Source organism: Vulpes vulpes, chromosome 14 (genome assembly GCF_048418805.1).
Source record: "Vulpes vulpes isolate BD-2025 chromosome 14, VulVul3, whole genome shotgun sequence".
In the NCBI taxonomy this organism is placed as follows: Eukaryota; Metazoa; Chordata; class Mammalia; order Carnivora; family Canidae; genus Vulpes; species Vulpes vulpes.
Genome location: NC_132793.1, coordinates 16397036 through 16423606, shown reverse-complemented (window position 1 = coordinate 16423606; position 26571 = coordinate 16397036). Strand labels below are relative to the sequence as shown.

Sequence of the window (26571 nt, the reverse complement as noted above, 5' to 3'; positions counted from 1 at the left end):
CTTTCTCTAAAGAAGATGTACAGATACCAACAAACACATGAAAAGATGCTCAGCAGCATGTGTCATTAGAGAAATGCCAGTCAAAACCACAATGAGCTAGCACCTCACACCCACCAGGATAGCTGTCCTCACAAAAGTGGAAAATAATCATTGTTGGCAAGGGTATGGAGAAACTACTGGTTGGAATGTAACAGGCTGGAAAACGGATTGGCTGCTTGAGAGGTTTGCTTTCTCAAAAAGCTAAGCCTAGAATTACCACATTACTCAGAATTCCCACTCCTAAGTATATATGTGAAAGATGTGAAAACAGATACTTGTTGCCAGTGTTCACTGCAGCGTTATTCACAATAGCCAAGAAGTTGAAAGAACCCAAGTGTCTGTCGACAGATGACTGGGTAGACAAAATGTAGTCTATCCATACAACAGAATATTATTATTCAGCCGTAAAAAAGGATTAAACAACATGAAAGACCTTGAAGGCATGATGGTAAGTGGACTAAGCCAGGCACACAAAAGGACAAATAATGCATGAGTTCACTTATAAGAAATATTTAGAATAGGCAGGTTCATAGAGACCGAAAGGAGGTTGGAGGTTACCACGGGCTGGGAGGAGGGGGAATGGACCTGCAGGTGTGAGAGGGAGGGTGTGTGCAGGTAGGGGAAATGGTGGGAGTGTGAGCGGGGGACCCAACAAAGCACAGAAAGTGAGCTGAATGTCAAGGTGGAGGGAATATTCATGGAGGTGGGTTCCCATTGGTTCAGGCTCTGGCTCCCCTTCTCATCCCTGAGAACATGTCTTTTTGTATGATGTTTTGCACCCAAACATCAGAGTCCAGCCAGCCAGCGTCAGAGGAAGGGACCAGGAGGGTGGCTGGAGAAGAAGGAGGAAGAGGAAAAAGAGAAGGAGGAGGATGGGGAGGAGATGCACCTCTGCAGCCTTGCTTCAGGGGTGGCCTCGCTTTCTGCAGCATCATGGAGGGGAAGGGCAAATTTAAAGCACTGCTGATAGCCATGTTGGTTGGTACAACTTTTTTTTTTTTAAATTTTTTTATTTATTTATGATAGTCACACACACAGAGAGAGAGAGAGAGAGAGAGAGAGAGAGAGGCAGAGACACAGGCAGAGGGAGAAGCAGGCTCCATGCACTAGGAGCCCGATGTGGGATTCGATCCCGGGTCTCCAGGATCGCGCCCTGGGCCAAAGGCAGGTGCCAAACCGCTGCGCCACCCAGGGATCCCTTTTTTTTTTTTTTTTTTTTTTTTTTTTTTTTTTTTTTTTTATGATAGTCACACAGAGAGAGAGAGAGAGAGAGAGAGAGAGAGAGTTTGGTACAACTTTTTATAGTACTTTGGTAGATAGGTCAAAATTAACCCAGCACTCCCCACTGCAGGAGTTTATCAGACAGAAGCAGGAGCCCAAGGCCACAGGATATTACTACCATGATGTTCTCCGCGGCTTTGTTGGAATTATTGTGAAATTGGTAGCAGCCTAAATGTCCAAAAGCAAAGGGACAGTAAAGAGGGAACAGAGACGGGGAAGTTAATCCCATGTTATATAATATGATGCAGATATTTAAAAAAAAAAACTGAATCTCTCCGTGTTGGCATGGAAAGATGTGCGTGAGAGAAAGTGAGTTGCTAAACAATAGGTATAGTGTGGCCCATTTTTCTGGGAAAACAGTATGAGATCTGTAGATTGGGTGGTAGACAAAGGTCTGGAAGGATGGTCCCTGTTTAGTTAATGGCAGTTACTTCTGGCAATGAGACTGAAGATGGGTTAGAAGAGAAGCTTTCATTTTTATTCCACATTCTTCTGTACGCTGGCCTTTTTCACTACGGTTTATGCAATACCGTCATGGCAGAGTTTAAAGATTGGCTTTTGGAACACAGGGGAAGAGGAGCCTGGTGGAGCTGAAGCAGGGCAGCTCAGGAAAGGGGCAGGACCCAGGGCTTGGCCCCGATTTGCTCTGTGCACTCTGGCCAGCCTGGGCCCTTCTTCGGACAGAGGCCAAGTCTTTGCCCGTGTGCGTGTGTCGGTGGAGGTGGGGAGTGGGGCACGCAGGGGTCCTCCAGGGCACACTAGGATGATTGAGAAGTTGCTGATGTCCCAGTGCAAAGGCAGTGGAGGAGGCAGCGTGAGAGTCAGACCCTATTGCAGCGGGCAGGGACTCTCCATCTGGACAGCTTGGGGTCAACCAGGAGCAAGCCTTCCTTCTGTGCGAGCCGGGCAGGGCTGAGTCCTGGTTCCTGAGCCAGGGCTGTAGAGGGCAGCGAGGAGCACAGGGCTCAGCTCAGCCGTGGTTCTCCTCCCAGGATGGTTCCCCTGAGCGGAGCTCAGCACAAGAGCTTGCTGGAGAGTCAGGCAATGAGACTGGCTCCGGACAGAGGGACCCATCCATCCCCGCAGGTGTCCAGGGAAGTGCCAACTTCAGAGGCTGGCGGTGCTGCCCCTGGAAGGGCCAGAGGGGACAGTTGTGGGACACAAGCCCTTTCCATGGTCTGTCCTCTGGGCACTCTGGGATTGGGGTGGGATTCAGCTGATGGAGTCAGGGAAGGCCGTGTGGGACATCAGCATTGGGGCCGGGCCTGGGGGGCAGGGTGGGAGGCACTTCAGAAAATGGAAATGTGACAGTGTTGACAGGGACCTCAGAAACCCTGCCTGTGAGGTAGGACACCTGCCATCCTCACCAGCCCATGTGACGCTCGGGGAGCTGGAGTCGCTCACCCAAGGTCACACAACTTGAATTGTGCAGTAGCTCTTAAAGTTCAGAGGGTCCCCTGGGCAGGGCCCGTCTAGAAGCCAGTGGGGACAGCCAGGCGTCATGATTCAGGGCCAGGGTTAATTAGTAACCAGAAGGCCCTGCAGCCACCTCCCAGCTGATTTGGGAGCCAAGCGAGTGGGTGACAGGTCGCTCCTGACTGGGAAGGTTGTCCTGCGCGTCAGTGCTGGGTTTTGGTTCAGAGGGACCATGCAGAGAGGCAGGAGGGCAGAGCTGTTCCCTGGGTTGCTCCCCAGGGCCTGAGCTGGGACCCAGAGTTTTCAGGTGAGAGGCTCAGGCATGAGCAGGACCCCTGCCGGCCGGCCTGTTGGGCTGCCGCACTGCCTTCCTTTCGGGCTACCAGTCTCCTCCGTTTCCTTCCTAGTACCCTCTTCCCTAATTCCCTTCCTTCTTCCTTCCTAAGTGGTTCTGCTTCCCTCTCTCCCTCCCTCCCTTCCTGACTTCTTTCCCTCCTTCCCATCCTTCCCTCTTAGTTACCACTCTGCCTCCTGAGCCACCTAATCTCCTTTCCTCCTAACTAAGACATTCACACCCTTTCTTCCCACTAACTTCATTCCTTCCTTTTCTAAATTTCTAACCTCTTCCTGAAATTCCAGGCCATGGGCTTTGGAGTCAGACTGCCTGGGTTCAAATCCAAGTTGTATTGTTTATTAGCTCGGTGTCTTGATTAAGCCACTTCACCTCTCTGTGCCTCAGTTTCTTCCCCCTTAAAGCAGGTATAATGATGGCTTCTAACCCCTGGTGCTATGGAGCAAAATAAGACCAAGCTGGCACTTGGTTGCTCTGTCATTGGTATGTCATTGGTGTGAGCTAGGCAGGCAGGCATGTAAATGAGTAAATTACAGTAGGGTGAAGACCGGTGATACAGCAGCAGCGGACACAGAGAAGGGGACATGAGTTTATGGAATCGGGGGCAGGAAGTGGTCTAGCAAGGCTTCTGGGGAAAGCAAATGAGGGCAGATGCAAAGGGCTAGCTGAGCAGACCAGAATGGTCAGGTCAGTGCTCCAAGGAGAGGGAACTGTGTAACCCCAACCCCCGCTGCATTCAGCAGGCCCAGGGAGGTGTGAGCAGGTCTGTGTCGTGATGGGGCAGAGACATGCATGCCTAGGCTGGGGCAATCAGGAGGAGGGTCAGGATTCTGGGCTTAGGGAGGAACCTGAACCACGTCCTGGGAGTTCACAGGGATCTCTGTAGGGTCTGAATAATAGAAGGTATTGATGCCCAGCCTTTGGCCAGAAGATCAGAAGATAATGATACAGGCCAAAAAGAAGCATAGGAGCTGCAAGCTTCTCAGGTGTAGGAGTCCCAGCCAAGGTGATGGGAATATGGTGGTGGGCAATGCACATGTCAAAGTTCTCCTCAGGCCTTAGTACCTAAGTATTAAGTGAACATTAACACCTTGAGACATTTTACACAAAGGTATAAAGATAAAAATTAGTCTAACCCACTGTCACCTTGGGTCATAACTGTCCAGCCCTTTTTGGTGACTATGCACAAATGTATATGTGCATGGATGTCTTTATTTTCTTATAAAGATGGTATCCCTGGTACACCTACCATTTTGAAATGTCCTTTTTTTTTTTTTTTTTTGCTTGACATTATATCCCACATATAGTCCCATTCTGATTTACAAAACCTTATTAATCATTTTTCAATTGGGCAATTTTCCATTTTATATATGTACTATCACTGATCTTATCAACTCATTCCTGATTCATTAGTCAAATATGTACTGAGCACCAATCATATTCTAAGTCTTTAGGTGCTGGGGATTCAATAGTGAACAAGAAAAGTCTTTGCCCTCGTGAAGCCAATGTTCTAGTTTAAGACAGAAAATAAAGAGTTGATAAAGTGCCAGAGTGGTATGTGTTACGAAGTAAGACACAAAGTAGAAAAAGTGGACAGGGAGTGGGCAGAAGTGGTGTTGCACAGTGATCAACCATCCTGCTCTGCCTCAGGACCGAGAGTCTCACATCCCAGGAAACCCTCGGTCCCAGACAAACCAGGTCAATCAGTCACTCAGAATCAGAAAAGGCCTCTCTGAGAGGTGACATTCGAGCAGAGACCTCTGTAATGTTCATGGAAGCCAGCCATGCAGAAGTCTGGGGAAGAGCATTCTAGACCGAGGGGAAAGCAAGTGCCAGGAGCAGGAGGCTAGAGGGCACCCTGTGTGTTTGAGCGACAGCAAGAATGCCAGAGAGGTTGGAGTGTAGCAAGAGGGAGAACACAGGGACTGAGGTGGAGACGGTGACAGGAGTCAGGTCACACGAAATCTTGCAGACCGTGGTAGACTTTGGATTTTAATCCTAGATGTGATAGGAAGCAACTGGAGTTTTTGAGCAGCCAGGTAACATGATCCAACTTCCTGAGTGGAGGAACACTGTAGAGGGTTACAATAAAAATCAGCAGACAGTAGGGAAGCTATTGCAATAACCCATGCAAGTGGGGACAGTGGCTTAGGCAGGGACATTGTAGCAGCACTGGTGAGTAGCAGTGCTTTCTGGATTCAATTTGAAATCTCATAGGATTTCATGGTGGACTAGAGGTGGGTGAAGGTGCCATGTTTCTAGATTGAATTCCAAGTTGCTAGCTTGAACTTTTCAGCGTGGGGTAGAGAGATGACTGAGGGAGGAATGGGCTTTTTGTACTTTTGGACTTGTTACGAGTGAGGAGCTCCCAGGCACCCGACCAGTGAACTGCCGAGGGAGTGGTTAGATATATAAACCCGGATTTAGTGCAGGACAGAGTCAGAACTAGGGAGGCAGGGTTGGCAATTGTCGAGCATTACTGGTACTTAAAGCCACGGACCCACTGTGATTGGCTCAGAAACAAGTGTAGATCAGGGTGTGAGGACTGAACCCTGGCACAGGCCCAGAAGTTAGTGACAAAAGAAGAGGCAGATCCAGCAGAAGAGATGAAGAAAGAGCAGTTGGTGAGGTGGAAGGAGAACCAGGAGCCCCAGGAGCCAAGCAGGAAGGAGGGGTGGGGCCGAGCAACGGAGCGAGCTGGGGCCAAGCAATGGATCGCTGGCTCTGGAACGCCGGAGTCACAAGCCCACGGTCCTGGTGGGGTGCTGGGGTTGAAGCCTCTTCGGAATGGGTTCAAGAGAGAAAAGGAGAAGAGTGGAAACTGAGTCCAGACAGCTTTTTCAAGGAGTTTAACTCAAAGGGGGGACAGAGAAGTGGAACCGTACCTACAGAGAGATGTAAGGTCAAGGGAGGGAGCCTCACAGCCAGCCAGTGTCCTTGGTCCGAAGTGCGCCAAGTGGGGCATTTCAGGGATGATTACCGTCACCGTCACTATTATTCTCCTGTTCTAAACAGTGCTGCTGAATAAAGGCCCCATCGGGGTCTTGTTATTGAAAAGAAATGTCCTTGTTCTGGGTATGTGTTTTGTCAACATGACATCCTGCCCATCTGTGTGTTGGTTCAACATTTCTATTTTGTTGAAAGATGGAAGGCTCTGATTTTGTTCACTTGGGTTTGTTCTGCTGCCACCCCCAAGTCCCCTGCTCTTCGGAGCCAAGAGAGAACTCCTGAGGCCACTGGGCTCAGCTCCCTCCCTGGCCAACCCTCTTAGCCCCAGCCCCCACGGATCCCCCCACTGTGGTGAATTGCAGAGGTCTAAGTGTGGCATATGGTAGCCATACAGAAAGTTCCAGAAAGGCAAGGACTGTGTCAGGGCCTTTCAATTCATTCATTCCCCAGAACACCCCTCACGAGCTCCTGGGGAGAGGAAGGGACCCCAGGAGTACCTAATTATTGCACCATGCAGTCAGGCCTTCATGAGCCAGGGTGCTGGCCGGGACCTTGACTTACACAGTTGGAGAGCTGTGGGCTCACCAGTCCTGCCCTGGAGACAGTGGGCCAGAGCCCTGGAGAGGTCAGCAAGGAAGAGCCCCAAGGGCCAAGTGCTCAGCAGTCAAGGACTAAGGCTGGCTGGACTGGGCCGGACACCTGTGCCCCGAAACACCTGTAGATTCCTGGAAGACAAAGTGCTCTGAGCTGCTACAGTTGAAGTCTCTGGAACCTTATGGTGGTCTGTCTACACCAGGCCTGGGTAGGCCCTAGGGAGCAGGCCCCCACACACATACACACACTGAAATACACCAATATTAACAGACACACAACAACCTATATCTACACATGTGGTTACACATTTATTAACAGACACCTATACTCATCTGCAGACACACATGTAGACACCCACACGCAGGCTCACACGAATGCGTGTAACACGTGAACATATATAAAGACACACTGGCACGTTGACTCAGTACACAGAAGCCCATCTGTACGCACAGTGAGAACAGTTACAGATGCATAGACACACTGACAAGATTAAATACACGGGGGACACCTGGGTGGCTCAGCAGTTGAGCGTCTGTCTGCCTTCAGCTCAGGGCGTGATCCTGGGATCTGGGACCGAGCCTCCTTGTGGGGAGCCCGCTTCTCCCTCTGTCTATGTCTCTGCCTCTCTGTGTGTCTCTCATGAATAAATAAATAAAATCTTAAAAAAAAAAAGATTAAATACATGGTCACACTGAGGCACACAAATAAGCAGAATACGTGCAGTTGTCTGCACATGGACTCACACACTGACACAAAAGCCTTGCCATGTGGGGATGTGCTGCTATAACAGACACACAGAAGCTCATCTGTGCACGCAACACCTGTACACACACGCCCCCCACACTGCCTGAGCCACACATTTGCACACATCCTGATGGCCCCAAGCGTCAGCAGGGCATTCCTGCAGCTGTTGCCCACCCCCTTCCACTCACCCCCAGGGGCAGGCGATGTCCCCGAGGGAACAGAGGTCTCTGGTCCCGTCTTAAGCTCTGCTGGGTCCCCGTGACATCACCGGCCCCCCTAGCTGCTGCTGCTGCTGCTGCTGCTGCTGCTGCTGCTGCTGCTGCTGAGAGTTCTGAGCTGGGTGCTGGGGCCGGGCCGGCACCAGGCACAGACACTTCGGCCCTTGTTGGGAGAACAGAGAGAGGCTCTCTTGTCCACGGCCTGACCCTCCGGCTCCAACTGCTGGTTCTTTCAGTGGCCTCTCCTCAGGCTGCGCAGGTACGTGGGGCTGGGGAGCCAGGGCCTGGCGAAGGGGTCTGCAGGGTCAGCCCAGCAAGGGGGTGTGGCAGGCTGTGGGCCCTCTGGGGGCCACAGACCATGGGCACTGCCTGAAGCCAGGCTGCACTTCCTCCTCAGGCAGTTCTGCAGCTCATTCTCTCAAGACGCCACAGGGCTGGGCCTCTTGGAGCAGCCGGGGATGGGGGATTCCCTCCTTTCCCCTGTGGTCACTTTGCCAGCACCTGAGAAGGACATGGGGTGGTTGCTCTAGGATCCTCCCTTGGAAAGATGGTTGGTTTTTACCCCCGAGAGGCAAGGCTGCAGCCCAGGCTCCACAGCAGGTCAAGGCTGCGGTCTTGGAATGTACGGTAACCACAGCCTCCATGAGCAACTGGCTTACTGGGTTCTTAGGTGGGATCTCAGTTCTTAGCCTTGGCCTTCCAAGCAGGAGTGTGCTGTCGGTATCCTGAGCCAGGGCCTGGACACACCAGCCTCCTTCACCCTGCAGGCCAGGAGCAGGAAAGACACTGTGCTCCTCGCTGCATAGACCAGCTGGTCACACTTTTTTACTGTTGGATCTGACACAGACACTAGCCAGGCTTGGGTCATCTCTTCATGGCTCTGACCCAAGACCCCCAGGGCAGCTGCCATTCCAGAAGCATTAAGTGGAAGTCCTTGTGTCGGGGAGATAATAGTCAGTACAACACAGATCCCAGCTCAGGGCTTTCCACAGGAATTCAAGGTTGCAATATGCCTGTCTGGGAGCCTGTGGAGACCAACCTTCCAGCCCTGGACCTCCCGAGCTGCCCTGGCTCACAGGGGTTTTGCTGTCCTGGCTGTCCCCAACCCTTGAAAAGATTCAACCTGGGAGGGATACTCCTGGCCATGCTGGCTGGTTCTCTCTTGAGATGTTTGATTAGAGAGGTTGGGTCCAAGGTGTGCCAGTTCTTGTCCCATGCAGGGGTTACTGGCCTTGGGTAGGAGATGCGCAGACTGTGGCAGGTGCATGGGGTTGGGGGGGGAGCAGAGAGTGCAGGAGTGTGTCTAAAGCCCTTCCTTCCCCAACAGCAGTTCTCTCGTGACTGGTCCCCCTGTGTCCCTACAGCTCACCTGATCACTGTTACAGAATGGACTCTAGCCGGGCAGGGACCCCTAGCCCTCAGGTGAGTGGGTCTCCTTCCCCCACCCACCACCAGGGGGCTCACTTCCTCTGCCAGGGGAAATCTGGAAGCACAGGCCAGCCTGGTGGGCCCACCTAGAGCAGGACTTGAGGGCCGACAGGGACAGGGGTGACCCTGAGCTCATGGAAGTGGGCCAGTGGGCCGTTTGTATGGTAAACAGGGCACAGAGTTGGGCAAGAACTTCAAGAAAATGGGGTGTTAGGAGAAGCAGATGAGACAGTGAATGGTTGGTAGACAGGTGGAAGGAAGGAAGGAGGAAACAGACAGGCTAGTAGAGAAAGGAGCAGGACCCAGGCCATGGGATAGGGGGCTGTGGAGGATCCTAACACACATTACTGCTGATCTTTACTAACTTTTCTGTAAATGTCTTTAGCCCTCAAGGGCCAATGGGAACATCAACCTGGGACCTTCAGCCAACCCAAAGTGAGTTCTGGTCTCTCACACAACTTCCCTCCCTGGCTCCCTTCATACCTGGCTCCCCTCTCCTTAGGAATAAAATCCAAGCTCTCTGGTCTACCTTCAAGACCCTCTGCCACCTGGGACCCGGGACGGTCTCCCAACTTTATCTCCCACTAATTCCTCCCCCCTTTACTCATGCTGAGCCACATGCCTGAAATGCTCCTCCAAAGTCTGCATTGTTAGTATTCCCCACCCTTCAGGCCCTTCTCAGGCTTAGGGGCCAGATCTCTTGTCTTCTTATGCAATTGTGTCTTGTCTTCTCCCCAAGTTGCCCGTTGGTTACTCAACTGTGGATCCCCAGGGGCAGGGGCCTGTCCTACAAGCCCTCTTGGCTGGGAGAACATGGCATGCTTCAGTGGTGGTGAGGAGGCTTGTTTCTTGGAAAGCTCCCTCTCTTCCCCAGCTTCAAAGTTAAACAGAAGCCTGGATTTGATCTCAGGAGCCAGGTTTCCCAAGTTCACAAATGCTGACCTGTGTTCTTACCCCTTCCCTGCAGTGCCCGGCCCACTGACTTTGACTTCTTGAAAGTCATTGGCAAAGGGAGCTACGGGAAGGTGAGTGACACAGTGAGGTTGGGAGGTCTGGATCTTCCCTTCTCTGGGCCTCTTCTACCCCTTGCCTGTCACTGGCATGTGCAAAGTGGGATCTCACAACCTGTGAAACCATGAATGCAGGGCAGAGCTGGGGGCTGATTGAGAAATCCGAACCTCAGAGGAGTTGTCCCCTGTGGGGCCTTGCATTTGTGCTTCTGCTCAGGTCCTACTGGCCAAACACAAGTCTGATGGGATGTTCTACGCAGTGAAGGTGCTGCAGAAAAAGTCCATCTTAAAGAAGAAAGAGGTACCAGAGTTTATGCTCAGGCATTTCCCCTCTTGCTTCTCGACACCAGCCTAAGGTGGTTTCCCAACTCTGAAGGACCCCTGGAGCCAGGTGTCACAGTGGTCATAGCAGAAGACCAGGGGCAGCTGAGGGTGCTGAGCCTTCTCAAAGAAACTGGGCCAACCAGCTCACCCATCGGGCCTTTGGGAGGGCCCCATCCCAGCCCTCTGCCTTCCCCTGGAAAATTCAGGGTTCTGTGGTAGATAAGCCCTCTGCCCTTTCTAGCTGCCAGCCTCCCTTGTCTGTGTGGTGTTGGAGGCACACTTCATACTCTCCAAAGGCCCCTCAAGCCATAGCCATGCTGGAGTTCTAGATTCTTCAGCTGACTTGAGTCTCTTTAATTCCAACCCCCTGGGGGGGATAGAGCAGGTCCTGAGAGAGAAATGAATATCAATCAGAGGACTCAGGCAAGGGAATTAATGTTAACAAGGACATCATGAGGGCAGATAGGGAAGGTCTTTATGAAGGAGGTGGCATGGCAGCTGGCCTTGAATGTAGGGCATCCAGTCAAGAAATACAGTATGAACAAAAGCACAAACGTAGCTCCTTTTATGCAGTAATCACATATGCTTTTCTTATCACTCCGGGGGAAGGGATAGAGGTTCCTGACCTGGGGGCCAGAGCTGAATCTCCATGGCTGGGGACGAGGCTGACCATTCACTGTCCTAGCCACTGGGCAAGGAGCCTGGCTCTGAGGGCAATAAGGAGCCACAGTGGGTATTTGGGCAGGGGCACAAGAAGGTCCTGAACAAGGCACAGCCCCCACATGTGAGGCCATGTGGGCTGTGCCAGGGTAAAAGGGGGCTGTCGTGGGTTGTGATGTGGTCCCCTGCCTATGACTCCACAGCAAAGCCACATCATGGCCGAGCGCAGTGTGCTGCTGAAGAACGTACAGCACCCCTTCCTTGTGGGCCTGCGTTACTCCTTCCAGACGCCTGAGAAGCTCTACTTCGTGCTCGACTATGTCAACGGGGGAGAGGTGGGTGGACCCAAAGGGAGGCTCCCCTGGACTGGCTCTTCCATGCCCATTGTGTGCCAGGTTCTGGATTGATCGCACCTCATCCTCACAACAGACCCATTTTGTAGCTGAAACACCAAGGCTCAGGAGGTAACTCACTTGCTTGAGCCCATCCAGCCTGTACCTGACAGAGCCAGGATTTGAATACAAGTCCATTTGGCTCCCGGCCACAACATTTCTTGACTGCCCCCACGCAAAGCTGCCCAGACTCACTTCAGTGCACGTGGGCAAGGTCAGTATTAGTGGAGCTCTGCAGTCAAGATTTCCAATGCTCCCATTTTATACCACTGGGTAGGGGTGATTGGTCCCTGTGGCAAACAGAGACCTGAGGCCTCCCGGTGACTAGAAGCACAACGGGGGTAAGCTGGGTCCCACTCTGGAATTCACTCTGTCTCTCTGGGCAAGTGACCACAGATTGAACTCCTGTGACCTCATGACATTTGGCCTGATGCCAAGAGGGGAGTTTTTGCTCTGGATCCCTAAGTCCCCTGGTAGAGGTAAAGGCCTTCCCAAGGACAAGAAAATAGACCAAAACAATTGGCCCACTGGCAGATCAAGGCTGGGTTCGGTTTGACAACTATGAGCATCTTATTGCCCAAGTGGGCAAAACACATCGTTGAATGACTGGGGTTCAAATAGCAGCTCTGCCAGTTATGAGCTATATGGCCTTGGGCAAGTCACCTGGCCCCTCCCAGTTTCTTCTTACGTGAAACTGGCATCATATTTGATACCTTAGAGGTAGTCATGAGGACTAAATGATATAAGATATATGAAAGGGTCTGCTTCGAGCCTGGAACCCAGTAGCTGCTCAATCCATGCAATCAATCTCTCCTGCTAACACTTTGGACACCCGCAACTGCTCTGTAGGGTGTGGGACAGCATCCCCCCCCCCCCCGCTCCTTTTTTTAAAGTAGGCTCCACACCTAGCACAGAGCTCAATGTGGGACTTGAACTCACAATCCCAAGATCAAGGCTTGAGCTAAGATCAAGAGTCAGAGGCTTAAAAAAAAAAAAAAAGTCAGAGGCTTAACTGCCTGAGCTCCCCAGGTACCCCAAGCATGATCTTTCCATCTGAGTACACTGCAGCTCAGAGAGGGGGTGACTTGGCCAGCTGCCCCATATCCTGCACTCCAGGAGCTGGAGCGCCCCACCTTGAGACCCTCTCTTATACACCTCCCCCCTTCCAGCTGTTCTTCCACCTGCAGCGGGAGCGCCGGTTCCTGGAGCCCCGGGCCCGGTTCTACGCTGCTGAGGTGGCCAGCGCCATCGGCTACCTGCACTCCCTCAACGTCATTTACAGGTGAGGCCCACCTGTGGCTCAGAGCCAGGCCTGGCCCTTTGCCACAAATGCCAGGGGTTGTGCAGACCTCTAGGTCCTGGTGAACTTGGTCCTTGGCCTGAGGAGGACAGCCCAGCAGTGGGAGCAGAGTGGGAGCTTCCTTTCTGGGATGGAGCGCCCATTCTCCCTGGGCTCTCCCTCTACATTTCTGTGAGCCTCCATGAATAGTCCTCCTGCCAGGACCCTGGGTTCTTGCTCTCCTCACTAAGTGGCTGAGACAGCACAGTGGTCTTTTCTCTTGTTTTCTGCAGAGACCTAAAACCAGAGAACATCCTCTTGGACTGCCAGGTTGGTGTATGTGTATGCATGGCTGCACGTATGTGCTGTGTGCTTATGAGTGTGAGTGTGTAAGCATTGTACATGCATGCATATGGGTAGGGATGCATTCAAGTATGCGTGTGCCCATGTGCCCATGCACACACATGTAAATGTATATCGTGTGCCCATATGCGTGCATGTGTGTGTATACGAGGTCTGTGGGGGAGGGGTGGAGGCAAGTGGATGCTCTTGGACTTTGTAGTCTCTCCATGTCTTAGACTGGGTTCCCTGGAAACAGATGGGGTGTTGAGTGCAGATGGTTATTGGGGAATACTCTTAAAAGATCCAGTTTTAAGGGGGTGAGGAGGCAGGATTCGGCAGAGGAGGGAGCCCACCTGCATCGCGGTTGCAAATGAGGAGGCCTCAGCTGATCATCCAGGGATGAGGAGGGCTCAGGCTGGGATGACTCTTCAGAACTGTTCCAAATTGAGGCAAGGAAGTGAGGCTTTTGTGCCCTCGCATTGACCTGTCCTTCGTTGTGGATTTCCCCTTGGGAGGGGCGTAATTTTGAGTGAGGGTAATGTCCCAGAAGTGGGAGGATGGACATGACAACTCCTAAAGAGGGGATCTGAGCAGAGCCCCACAGTATCCACTCACTCCACAACCTCTACCAGCCACCCTCCTGCTCAGCTGCCACGAGATATGGTGCTTTCTAAAATATCAGCCCTCTGTCAAGGGAGCCACCACCACCAGGGCACTCCAGCAAGGACATTCATGGAGCTGCCACTGTTGTAGGGCATGGGTCTGAGTCTGTGATAAGCTGGGGAGGGGGGCAGACAGTGGAATGCCCTCTCCCCACCTTGTCATTTGTTCTGCTCCTGGCTTCCCATCTAGGAGCTAGAGGTCTCTAAGTAGAGCCTATAGCCTGTGCCAAAGGCCTAAGGCTCCACAGATGCTGCCCTGGGGTGTGGCATCTGGGCTTTGGGGTTAGCCCTGGCCATACCTTTAGCTTAGACCACCTTCCAGCCTCCACCCACCCTCCTCTGCAGGGACACGTGGTACTGACGGACTTTGGCCTCTGCAAGGAGGGTGTAGAGCCTGAGGAGACCACATCCACATTCTGTGGCACCCCTGAGGTAAGCCAAACCTTGTAGGAGAGGTCAGAGGTCAGGCCATGAGTGGTTGAGCTTAACCTCCTGCTTAGAGCCAACCCCTTACACCAATGTCGGGGAGGCTCACTCCGGTCCCCCAAGCCCTTGCCCTGAACTGGCTGTGCACTCTACCTTGGTTTTCTCATCTGTGTAATGGAGGCAGCAGTTCTGGGGGCTGGTGCCAGCCAGCAGCTGGTAAAGCTCTGCAGCAATGCAATCCTACAGAAATCGAAATAGCCATTCCGACCATATATTCAATGTAAAATTTCCCAGCAGCCACATTTAAAAAGTAAAAAGAGGGACACCTGGGTAGCTCACTGGTTGAGCAACTGCCTTCAGCTCAGGGCATGATCCCAGGCCCGGGGATGGAGTCCCACATCGGGCTCCCTGTGAGGAGACTGCTTCTCCCTCTATGTCTCCACCTCTCTCTCTCTCTCTCTCTCTGTTTCTCATGAATAAATAAATAAAATCTTAAAAAAAAAAAAAAGTAAAAAGAAACAGGTGGAATGGGAACCCTGGATGGCGCAGCGGTTTAGCGCCTGTCTTTGGCCCAGGGCGCGATCCTGGAGACCCGGGATCGAATCCCACATCGGGCTCCCGGTGCATGGAGCCTGCTTCTCCCTCTGCCTGTGTCTCTGCCTCTCTCTCTCTCTGTGTGACTATCATAAATAAATAAAATTAAAAAAAAAAAAGAAACAGGTGGAATGCATTTTAGTAATATATTTTAACTATCCCAATATACACAAATATTGTCATTTCTTTTTTTTTAAAGATTTTTTATTTTATTTATTCATGAGAGACAGAGAGAGAGAGAGAGAGAGGCGGAGACACAGGCAGAGGGAGAAGCAGGCCCCATGCAGGGAGCCCGATGTGGGGACTCGATCCTGAGTCTCCAGGATCACACCCCTGGCTGAAGGTGGTGCTAAACTGCTGAGCCACCCAGGCTGCCCAAAATATCGTCATTTCAACATACAATCAATATAAAATTACTGAGATAGTTTATTCTTTTTTTCTAATTAAGTCTTTGAAATCCAGAGCATATTTTATACTTATAATTCACCTCAGCTGAGATCAATCTCACTTCAAGTATTCAGTAGACACCTGTGATGAGTGGCTGCCATATTGGACAGCCTGCCCTACAGGGTGAAGTTCATGTGCAACAGAAGGGGTTGGCCTGACAGTTAAGATGAGGGCTTGCAAGTGTAAAACACTGGTTCACTCCCGTCTTCCAGTTGCCAAGAGCCTGGAGGGCTAAAATGTGTGGGTCTCAGCAGTAATTCATACATGTCTCTATGTCCTGCCAAGGCCTCCCTGTAGCCTTGTGGTTAAAACCTTTCCTTGGACTCCCACCAGTGTCGACTCTTGGACCTTGGACTCAAAGGGGTTCCCAGTTCACAGATATCTGGGTGGGGGCTGGGAGGCAGAGGTTGCAGGACTGGGAAGCTGCTCCTGATCTGGCATGAGACAGGACTTTTAGCTGCTCTGTTCTCCATACATTTGAAAATCTGGATCTCAGATCTCAGCTGGGACTCCTCCATCTGATTTTGGGGCAGCTGATGGACAGGTGATCTCTCTGAGCAGGAGCCATTGTCTATGTCTGTGTATGGCAGGGTGTCCGCTGGACAGAGCTGGTATCCCAAAACCTGACAGCCCAGCCATCCCTTCCTTGGGCATTGCCAGGGGTGAGGAGTGGGGCATATGACACCCTGGATTATGTAGGAGACGTATATCCCCAACATGTCAGCTCTTCAATAACTCAGCTCCTGTGATGCCAGGAAGCACAGACAAGAGTACCCATGGCTGCTCCCATTGCTCCAGGCCTACAGACATATTACAATCACATAGATTAGCACATAGACTTAATATAGCCCCCAGGGAGGGATCCTGCAAGCCCATTTTATGGAGGAGGAAATCAAGGTCCTCGAAGGTCATATGAGCCCTACATAGGGCTCAGGTCTAGGTAACTTCCTGCCCTTCTTCAGACCTACAGAGTCTCTCAAAATGACCACTTTCCTCAGTGGCAGAGATGCCAGACTCAGGGGTCACCAAGCCATTGGGTTTGGCAGAAAGCACAGGTCTGCCTCAGGTCCTCTTTTTGTTGGAAGGCACAGCTCTGTGGCATGCATTCATGTGTCATTATGAACTCAGGTGTCACTGCCTCTTTCCTGATTCCTGATTCCCTATCCATTTCTGTTACTGAACTTTCCAGTACAAGTATGTGCCACATTTGCTTTCACTTCACCATTAGTCTCCCCAGTGCACTGTGAGTACTCACAGGGCTTTCCTGTTCCCAGGATACCAATTGGATGCTTTTGTCCAAATTATATAAAGGTACTCCCTTGGGCACATTAAGTAGAAAAAGGTACTCTATTAAACATGAATAAAGTTGCCAGATATAGCCCTATACTAGGGTTATGGCTTGGTGAGTTGATCACAACCAGGCTTGCATCTCCCTATATCCTTTTGGCTGGCACTTTTTTTTGTTGTTGTTTTAAGATTTTATTTGTTTATTCGAGAGAGAGAGAGAGAGAGAGGCAGAGACACAGGCAGAGGGAGAAGCAGGCTCCATGCAGGGAGCCCGACGTGGGACTCGATCCCGGGTCTCCAGGATCACACCCTGGGCTGCAGGCGGCGCTAAACTGCTATACCGCCAGGGCTGCTGTATGGTGCACAACATATACAACTGTACAAGGCAGTCCTGCCTGATCTCCCCTATGTCCCCAGCACATTGGCAAAGGGTCATGCACAGAGCAGGCCTTTACAAATGGATGCTGATTGAACATATGCACAGCCAAGTGAATATCACAGTAGAATCAATCCCTGGTGATCTTTTCTTCTGAGTGCCCTGTTTATAAATGGGAAGACTGAGGCTGAGTGTCTTTCAGATAAGTGTGTTTCTCCACAACAGTACTTGGCCCCAGAAGTGCTTCGTAAAGAGCCTTATGATCGGGCGGTGGACTGGTGGTGCTTGGGGGCAGTTCTCTACGAGATGCTGCAAGGCCTGGTGAGTGGGGTGTGGCCATCTGCAAGGGACATGTGGCTCTAGGAAGAGACAGGGGTGGATCTCTCCCTTGTGTGGCCTCCTCAGACTCCTCGAGGAACTGAATGAGCCATTTTTCTACCCAAGCTCAAAAAGATGATGTGAGGATTATGTATATTTTTTCAATAATGTTAGTTCAGTGCTTTACAACACACCATCTCATATGTTACTCCTCTGACACCTAGAAATGGCTTTTGGAGGCTGCCACTATGGGAAATGGAGTTGTTCTTATTTACTGAGAGGGAAACTGAGGCCCAGAAATGTTAGACTCACCACAGCCTAGGCGTTGCTCTGGGGTGGCTTTGCCAACAGAGTGTGGGGGGTATGAAAGAACAGGCTCTATGGAGTCAGGAAAAGGAAAAGCCAGAGGAAGAGGTGGGATGAAGAGCCTCAGGAAAGAGTGAGCTCTGGGCATGGTTTGCGGCCTGGTTCTCTTCCTGGCCATGTGGCTTAATCCCTCTGAGCCTTGTCTTATCCAACAAATTACTGCCTGTCTTTGAGGAAGACTGTGAGGCTGGGCTGGAATGGTGACGGGAAAAGTGTTTACTTTGTAAAGTGAAGAGTTGGTGCCCAAGCTGGGTTAAGAGGGGTGGGAGAGGGGATGCTCCTAGGAGGTCCCTTCTCAGCCTTCCCAGCAGCCCTCTCCCGGGTGCCGGAAGCCAAGGTCTCTGTCTCTCTCCAGTCTGCAGTGTGAACCATTGCACAAGATGCCGTCTGGCCGAGTCTTCCATTACCTGGCTTTGCTCCCAGAAAGGTCTCTTTTGCTGAGACCTTTCTCCCCTTTAGCATGAATGAGCCTCCAGCTTCTCTCTCCCTCTCTCATCAGCCACCGTTCTACAGCCAAGACATGTCCCAGATGTACGAGAACATACTGTACCAGCCACTACAGATCCCCGGGGGCCAGACTGTGGCTGCCTGTGACCTCCTGCAAGGCCTTCTCCACAAGGACCAGAGGCAGCGGCTGGGCTCCAAATCAGACTTTGTAGGTGAATTGGCAGTGGAGCACTGATCCCTGATGGGGGCGCTCTGCTTCCTGCAGCCGTAGCTTAGAGGCACAGTGATGTGTATCCCCCTGCCCTCTAAAACCAGGCATTGCTAGCTCCTTTACTTAGAAATTCGCGGCTGCTACTGCTTAATTACTGCCTTCAATCTAGTTATTTTATTCGACCAATATTTACTGAGCAAGGCACTGAGCTGGGTTCTAGCAATTCAATGCACTGGGTCTTTGCCCTTATTAAGTTGATTGGGGGAGGACAGTCAACAAACATTATGGTATATAATTTTTGCAGGTATCAAGAAATAAGTGAACAATGAGCCAAAATAGACCATAATGGGAGGGAGTAAATTTACACTGGTGTGGTGTGGGAGATCCGCTCTGAGGAGATGACAATGTGGGGTACAGCATGTGCAAAAGTCCTGTGGCAGGAATAAGAAGAGTGGTACATTTTGGCAGATTTTGAGCAGGGATGTGGCAAGACCCAATTTCAGTCTGAAGAAGTTCCTCTGGTTTCTGTGCAGAGAGAGGACTGGACTTGTTTTTTTGCCAGCACCAGGTTGGGCATTTGGGACATAAGAGATGAATAATTCACTGTCCATTCCTGTAATGAGTTCATGATTTTATAAAAATTAAAGTAGCACTTGAAAAATAATCTTACATTCACTATTTAACAAAATATCATTTGAATTTATAAAAGGAAGACCGTAATACGTTTCTCCCTGGAAGTTAGCTTTCTCTTCTTGTAGAGTGGCTGTGATGTACAGACTATGAGACAGACTACCTGGGTTCAGATCCTTCCTCCACCTTACTAGTCCTTCCTAGTTGTAGAAACTTGGGCAAATTGTATAACCTCTGTAAGCTTCAGTATGTCCTCTGTAATAATAGCACCTGGCTCACAGCTGCCATAAAGATCACATGAATTAATATATGCAAAACACTTAGGCCAGTGCCTGGCACATAGTAAGTGCTTTTTAAGTGCTTGTGCCTACAGCCCCGCATGCCAGAAACCATGAAGTATAACAACATTTGGCACATCCAATGCATCCCTGGCCAGCTTAAAGAGGGGAACTTTCATGAACACTAGTCCTCTTCTAAAAAAAAAAAAAAAAAAAAAAAAAGACTAATCCCCTTCTTCCAAGTGGAAATTTGCATCTCAAAAACATATGTATGATTTTTCAAATAAGATATACATTCCTATAGATCAAAATTCAAGGGATATTAAGAAAAAGTTCCTCTAGTCACTCAGATCCTTAATGTAGAGGACACCAGTGTTATCCATTTCTTGGATACTCAAGATATTTTGGATCTGGCTTTTCAACAAGCACTCAGGACATGGAGGGTGGTGGTTATGATGTAGGGAGCTAGGGAATCATTCCTTGCAAAACACAGATAGAGGGTCCTGCTGGAATAGGAGGAACTTGATGCTGACATTGGCTTAGATTAGGAAAGATGTAGTGAATCAGGCCCAGGGCTGAGTCCTAAATTTTGGGTCTCCAGGAACGTATAGCTCTTCTTGGAGGTTTACTTCCCTTATCTTCCTTATTGAGTTGATGTGGTCTATTTCTCTGGTTTGAATTCCAGAAGAATTAAGATGCACTGAGGCAGGTGGGTGGGGTGGGGAGATCCCCTGGGAACCTCAAAGGCAGGTTCTGCTATCTTCTTCACTGGTATGCCACCAAAGTGTCCCATGGTGTTGGTAAAGAATGGGCGCTCGGTAAATAGTTGAGGAATAAATGAATGCTATGGGGAAGAAGGGCTTGGGTTCTAGGTGATGGAGAAGGGAAGAGCCCTGGCTGCAGAACAGCTCTTTGTTCCAAGAAACCAGCTGGGAGTACTTTCCTAGTAAAGGTTTGAGGGCTTGACAGCCAGTTGGCAGTACAGTTGGAGCTCGCAGACATGGGGGTCAGGGGGTGAAGAGGTGGGGAGGAGTGTTATGAGAGGGCTCCTTGTGATCACCACCTTCTTCCAACAGCTTGAGATAAAGAACCATGTATTCTTCAGCCCCATAAACTGGGATGATTTGTACCACAAGAGGCTGACTCCACCCTTCAACCCAAACGTGGTAAGATATCACTCACTGTGTACCAGATTCTGGATTTCTGGGGCTGGTGGAAGCTTGGAGGGGATCTGGGCCAACTCTCTTTCTACAGGTGGGAAAACCAAGGGCCACATGGTAAGCTGGAGGCAGAATGGGGTCTAGATCCCAGAAGTCCTGACTGCCAGTCCAGCTCTGTGTGATGAGCCATGCTGCCGGCCACCCCCTTCATTTTTAGCACCAATAACCCTTATTGCAGAGTCCTTTACACTCTTTAAAGCACTCTGTAGGGACACCTCGCTGGCTCAGGCAGTGGAGCAGGAGACTCTTGATCTCAGAGTTTTATTTATTTTTAAAGATTTTATTTATTCATGAAAAACACAGAGAGGGGCAGAGACATAGGCAGAGGGAGAAGCAGGCTCCATGCAGGGATCCTGACGTGGGACTTGATTCTGGGACTCCAGGATCACACCCTGGGCCGAAGGCAGGTGCTAAACCACTGAGCCACCCAGGATCCCCTATAAGTATCATTTTAAATGGTTACATAATATTTCAATCCTCTGTGTTGGTGACATAATTTATTCAATCATGCTCCTAATGGTGCATTTAGGTTATTACCATTCTTTCTTTATCATAAAAGTACTAATGAACACCTTTAAGTGTGTATCTTTGCCCAGAGTTCTGATTATTTCCTTAAGATGGATCCCAGGTAGGGAATTACCAGGTCTAAGAATGTGAACATTTTTAGTTTAGTTTTTTTTTTCAACTTTAAGTACTCTCCTTGAACTCAAGACCCTGGGGTCAAGAGTCACCCCCCCCCCCCCCGGAGTGAGCCAGCCAGGCACTCCCTAGGCTCTTGATTCCTGCCTTAACTGTGTGGTGGGGAGTAAAATCAACTTCCTCCCAGCAGGGTCTGCTGGAGATTTTTCATCTTCCTCTCTGCAATCTGTGCAGTTGTTACTGTTTGTAACTGCAATTTTTTTAGGTAAAAAATGGCATCTCATATAGTCTTCTATTTCTTCTATGGTGAAGGTGGTTAGTGTTTAATCAGTGGTGTTAATGAGTGCTAATATTAATTAGCAGTGGGCATATATGCATGAAAGGAGCCCCCTTTGAAGCAGACATTAGAGGTACTTTCACCAACCTACAGAGTGGCAGTGTCAAGCTGCTCCCATCCATGTAGTCTGCACATCTCAACACTGCCAATATTTGCTATTTACACCTTGACTTTTGCCAATTACCTGCTTGTGAACCCATCTTGGAGTACCAGATTCTTGACAATACTTGTCAGATAGGATACACTCAGTCCAGGTAGCTGAAAAGTGTCTTTCTCTGGGGGTGTAAAAAAGACCCTGAGGATAATATTGAATGTACACCCTTGAGGAGAGAATAACACAAAAAATACTAGACAGTGAGGTAATAGAATGAAGTGAGTGGACTTTAAAGTCAGACACACTGGGGGTAGGGACGCCTGGGTGGCTCAGTGGTTGAGCATCTGCCTTTGGCTTGGGGTGTGATCCTGAGATCTGGGATTGAGCCTGCTTCTCCCTCTGCCTATGTCTCTGCCTCTCTCTCTCTCTCTCTCTCTCTCTCTGTCTGTCTTTCATGAATAAATAAATAAATCTTAAAAAAAAAAGACATGCTGGGGGTAGATTCCTGGTTCTGCCACCTACCCCTGTGAGATCTTGCATAAGTATCTTTAGCATCGATATCACTTGTCTTGTCTAGGACCACACAGATAACAAGAGCCAGGGCCAGGATCTAGATACTATGGTCTTAGAATTCTGAACCCTGAGCTGGGACCACTATGCCCTGTGACCTTTTTGAGAAGCTAGAAACCATGGTCTGTTTGGTTACATAACATAAGACTTGCATACTCAAGCCGATAAGCAGATGCTTCCATTTGCTCATCTGCTTACTTCAGAAAACCCAGGTGGCTTAGTATTCTCCAGAGACTGTGCCTTCTTCACAAAGAGGCTGATTCTGTTAGCTTGTGGTACATAACAACACTCCCCCCACCCCTGCCCCAAACTGGGTGGCTAAAAAACAATTCTGTATTTCACCCCAGTTCTGTGGGTCAGTTGGGTGAGGTTTTTGGCCTGGGCCAGGCCAGCTGGTCTCTGCTGGGTTCTCTCATGTCAGTGGTATAGAACTGCCTCACTCAGATGTATGGCAGTTGGCCAGCAGCCAGGGCAACTGGGTTCTCCTCCTGGGGCCTCTCATACTCCAGCAGGCTTGCCTGGCCATATGGTGGCCTAGGGTTCCAAGCTCAGGAGGGGACAACCACCCACAATGTGTGATTTTCAAGCCTTTGTTTGCTTCACATCTGGTAACGTCCCATTGTCCTAAACAAGTCAGATGGCTAAACCATAGTAAAGGTGTGGAGAGAGATTCCACCTCTCGATGGCAAATGGAGGATTTGTGACCATTTTTACAACCTCACACACAGGTCTTCCTCCAAAACTTCAAAACCGTGAAAGCAGCCAGCCAGTTACCCTATTTTATCTTCTTCATAAGGAATCAACACCCCGGATAGCCTATTTGTCTAATTATCAGTCCTCTCACCCTTTGCATAATTTAGGCTGCTTGAAAGCAGGACTCACTCTATTTTGTTCTCCTTTATTCCCAGTGCCATGAACAGTGCCTGGTAGGCATTCAGTAAAATGTATGTTGACTAGACTTGCTTGATGGTTGGCATGGTGCAGGCAGGGTGCCAGGTTAGATATGTGTTTAGTGGGCCACATGGAATAAAATGACTACTGTAAACACATGCGTAAGTGGCAGCCAAAGGCAGGTGCCCACGAGGCACTTGGAGGGGAGGCCTGACATCCCTCTCAGGATTTGTGGGGTCTTCCAGTAGCTCTGACCCCCCTCCCCATGTTTCCATCTCACCGTTGGTCTCTATTCACAGGCAGGACCTGCTGACTTGAAACACTTTGACCCAGAGTTCACCCAGGAAGCTGTTTCAAAGTCCATTGGCTGCACTCCTGACACTGTGGCCGGGAGCTCTGGCGCCTCAAGTGCATTCCTGGGATTTTCCTACGCACCAGAGGACGAGGCCATCTTGGACTACTAGAAGAGAAGCGCTCGTGTAACTGCTGAAGACAGCTGGTATCTCTAAGGAATTACCTTCCTTACCCTCTGCTGCTAGTAACAGAGACTCAAAGTAACAATGGCTTAATAAGGTTGCATATATTTTTCCAGCACATAAAGGAAGAATGTTGTTAGGTGGTCCAAGGCTGGTTCAACAGGTCTTCAGATAATCAGAGGCTTTCTATATCTCTGCTCTGCCATCCTTGGCAATTGGTTTCCAATATTAGGATTGCTGCATTGCCACAAAGTGGTTACTGGAGCTCTAGCCACTGCTTCTGTGTCCTGGGCGAGGAAAAAGGACACAAGGAGGACAGAGCAAAGTAGCACCTTTACAGAGCTTCCCCAGAAGCCCCCACCAGTGGCTTCTGCTTGTTAGCCACCCTCCCTACCTGCAATGGAGGTTGGGATATGTGGTTTATTAGCTGGACACATGACTACCCCTAAAAACGTGCGCTCTATATTAAATGCGAAGGGGGAAACGTTGGGTAGGCAACCAGCATTTCTCTCCCAAAGGACCTCTTGGTGTTTAGATTTTTATCTTAATGTGTAAAATGAGAGATGTAATAAGCCTATAGGCTATTCACCCAACATGCTCTTCTTTTTCTCTGTTGATGGTATCTTTCTTTGTTGTGGGTGGTATTGGGCATTTATTAGGTTTGTTTGCCTGGCATCTGAACCCTTTCCTATGTCCAGAAGATCTCCTAGCTCATGAGGCCTTGATGAGGGGTAGTAATTACCTCTACTTACAGTAGCTGAAAATGCTAGATACTGACTTTCCCAGTATCCTCTGCTGCTAGGGCCAGGCATGTGGCCCAGGGATGCACCTGTACCAGATTCTGACTCAAGAAAGGGACTAGAAGCTTTCATGTGGTATCTGTGTAACAGTACCCACAAAATCAAGTAGGTTGGATCATGTGGCCTTATTTCAATGGCAAAGTGGTCTTTTTTTTCTAAAGATTTTATTTATTTATTCATGAGACACACACAGAGAGAGGCACAGACATAGGCAGAGGGAGAAGCAGACTTCCTGTGGGGAGCCTAATTCAGAACTCGATCCCAGGACCCCAGGATCACGCCCTGAGCTGAAGGCAGATACTCAACCACTGAGCCACCTAGGCATCCCAAAGTGGTTTTTTCCCCCCAAGAATCTGTGGTTCATTAGCTACTTCATGGCAGGCTTGTGGCTTTTGGCTTGTGGACAAGGAGAGAACTTTAGTGTGTGCTGACAATTTGATTGCCTTTTCCTCTTAACCCCACTCTTTCTCTTCCATTTTTTTTTTTTTTCTCAGCTCCCTGCCCAGGAGTAATGGGGGATGAAGCTGGAAGACCATGGAAGACACACCAGTGGCACTAATACTGACCAACTGGAGATCCAAGCTGGGTCAGGAAGAGTTACTGTTATGCTTTGACATGTGCTGAGAACTTTCAAAAAAACAAAACAAAACACTCTTCTTTGGTTTCCATCACAACAGCATCTGTTAACTGACAAATATGGAACATGATGAAGGAGAGGCCCAAATTCCCCCAAATTCCCAAAGCAAAAAGTGAGAGTGTAATTGTCAGAAACGATAGTACTGTCAAAAGTACACAACCCACTATGGGTTGTGAAACACGCAATGATTCTATTGTTCTAAGACTAAAGTCACAAAATTTTCATCAGGATAGAAAATAAAAATGAAGAACTATGATGTTGATCATACTTCATCTATGTTTATTAAGCATGTTCTGATCTTTACATGCATTATCTACAATTCTCACAATAAATCAGCATTTAGAAATTATTAACCTCACTTTACAGATAAGAAACATTCATTCTGAGAGATTAAGCAACTTGCCCAAGGTCACCAGCTGGTTCAAGGCACAGCCGGGAATTGAACTTATTAGCTGCTGATTGTAAAACCGGTGCTCTTCCACAGGCTCCAGTAGTGGAAGAAGCGCTCTGAGCAGGTGCTCCTTTAATTTTCTAGCAAACACTGACCCTACATCAGGCAGAAGGAACTCCAGACCTGTCCAAACCCTCAAGTGGCACAGCCCACGCCCTCTGCAAAAGGAATACATCATTTCCATTTTTCGTGATTTTAGGCCAAAATACAGCATCCTCTCGAAGAGAGTTCTCACCCCCTTCTCCACTTTTCAGCTTTGCAGTGACAGGAGTTGTGTACAGGTAGCAAGAGTTGTGTGTTTCAAGCTCCTAAAACTCCTACTACCGTGTCCGTGTTGAAGATTGGAACAAACCGAGGTGTAAACCCGCATTGCCGGATGGGTCTGCTCCCGGGTTTGAAGGGGGCGAGGGAATGGCACTGCGGTCCGCAGGCTCTCAGAGCAGGCAGGGCGCTCCCCTGGAGCGAAGGGAGGCCTGTTTGTGGGTACCAGCGCTTCCGAGACGCCGAATCCCTTCTACACAAGGCGCGGAGCTGCACACGCAGGGTCCGGAGTCCGGACACGTCCAGCCGGTCCCACCCGCAAGGCTCCACCCCCCGTTCTTCCCCCCGTTCTTCCCCCCGTTCTCCCCGCCGCTCTACGTCTGCGCCTGCGCCTGCGCCTGCGCCCCTCCGTTCTCTCCCCTCCCCCCCCCGTTCTCCCCGCCGCTCTACGTCTGCGCCTGCGCCTGCGCCCCTCCGTTCTCTCCCCTCCCCCCCGTTCGCCCCGCCGCTCTGCGCCTGCGCCTCTCCGCTCTTCCCCTCCCCCCCGTTCGCCCCACCGCTCTACGCCTGCGCCTGCGCCTGCGCTCTTGGGGTCGAGGCTGGGGCGTCCCCCACCCCCACCGGAAGCCTCCATTCTTCTCCCTCGGGGTGGAGCGAAGTTTGGGCCCTAGGGTCCTACCATTCTTATTAGTCTTTAATAATACTTGATATTAAGGACGAAACAATACGGGCTTGTCTTTGGCATAGAGTTAATTCATGTTCTGTTTGGATTTACCCCTTATCCGACATAGTGGTACAGCCCCGGGTTAGCCCCGCCTACCGCCCCCCAGCCCCGGGGCGCCCAAGGCAGAATGACGTCTTCTGTTGTGTCGTCATCACGTTGCTCCGGGGGTGGGTCCAGCTCCCAGTGCGCGCCGGCCCGACGCACCGCCTCGCCTGCGCCGTTGCTAAGAGACCTTGGATGTCTGGCCGCGGGATGCTGGGCGGCGCCGGGTGAAGATGGTGGTCACTGGGCCTCAGGTAAGAGGGGCTTCGACTGTGATGAGCCGGCCGGGTCGTCGGGGCGGCCTGGAAGCTGGCGAGGCGCTCGCAGGCCTGTTCCTTGGGCCTCCGGGCCAGTCTTGT

The 26571-nt window shown here is 50.3% G+C and overlaps 2 protein-coding genes across 16 annotated transcripts in view; both read left to right on the top strand.

Annotated features, from left to right (window-relative positions):
• The first annotated feature begins 2867 nt into the window (after nt 1–2867).
• On the top strand, nt 2868–25001 carry SGK2 (serum/glucocorticoid regulated kinase 2). 10 transcript variants are annotated; one of them, XM_072735796.1, is made up of 16 exons: nt 2895–3043; nt 7656–7852; nt 8958–9015; nt 9407–9456; nt 9761–9853; nt 9989–10046; nt 10249–10332; nt 11219–11350; nt 12577–12689; nt 12980–13016; nt 14036–14122; nt 17046–17141; nt 18004–18159; nt 20147–20236; nt 23121–23320; nt 24592–25001. In XM_072735796.1, exons 3-15 carry the CDS (start codon nt 8980–8982, stop codon nt 23283–23285), a joined length of 1197 nt encoding a protein of 398 aa, XP_072591897.1. In that variant the 5' UTR covers nt 2895–3043; nt 7656–7852; nt 8958–8979; the 3' UTR covers nt 23286–23320; nt 24592–25001. The 10 variants fall into 10 exon arrangements, with proteins under 10 accessions (XP_072591899.1, XP_025854555.2, XP_072591900.1 ...); XM_025998767.2 differs by having other exon boundaries at nt 2905–3043; nt 7570–7852; XM_025998769.2 differs by having other exon boundaries at nt 2905–3043; nt 7570–7852; nt 8921–9015.
• A 1034-nt stretch (nt 25002–26035) lies between these two features.
• IFT52 (intraflagellar transport 52) overlaps nt 26036–26571 on the top strand; it is a 38982-nt gene continuing 38446 nt past the window's right edge. The window contains exon 1 of one of the 6 annotated variants that reach the window (XM_025998761.2): nt 26036–26466. In XM_025998761.2, coding sequence (XP_025854546.1) covers nt 26446–26466 — 21 coding nt within the window. In that variant the 5' untranslated portion in view covers nt 26036–26445. The remainder of the gene's footprint in view (nt 26467–26571) is intronic. The other 5 variants (XM_025998764.2, XM_025998766.2, XM_025998762.2 and 2 more) reach the window with 5 other exon arrangements.

Excerpts from the sequence above, each read along its gene's own strand:
- SGK2 (XM_072735796.1), top strand. The coding sequence starts at position 8,980 with ATGGACTCTAGCCGGGCAGGGACCCCTAGCCCTCAG. Across the intron at positions 10,333-11,218 it reads CCATCTTAAAGAAGAAAGAG|CAAAGCCACATCATGGCCGA; the intron begins GTACCAGAGTTT and ends ATGACTCCACAG. Across the intron at positions 17,142-18,003 it reads ACGAGATGCTGCAAGGCCTG|CCACCGTTCTACAGCCAAGA; the intron begins GTGAGTGGGGTG and ends CTCTCTCATCAG.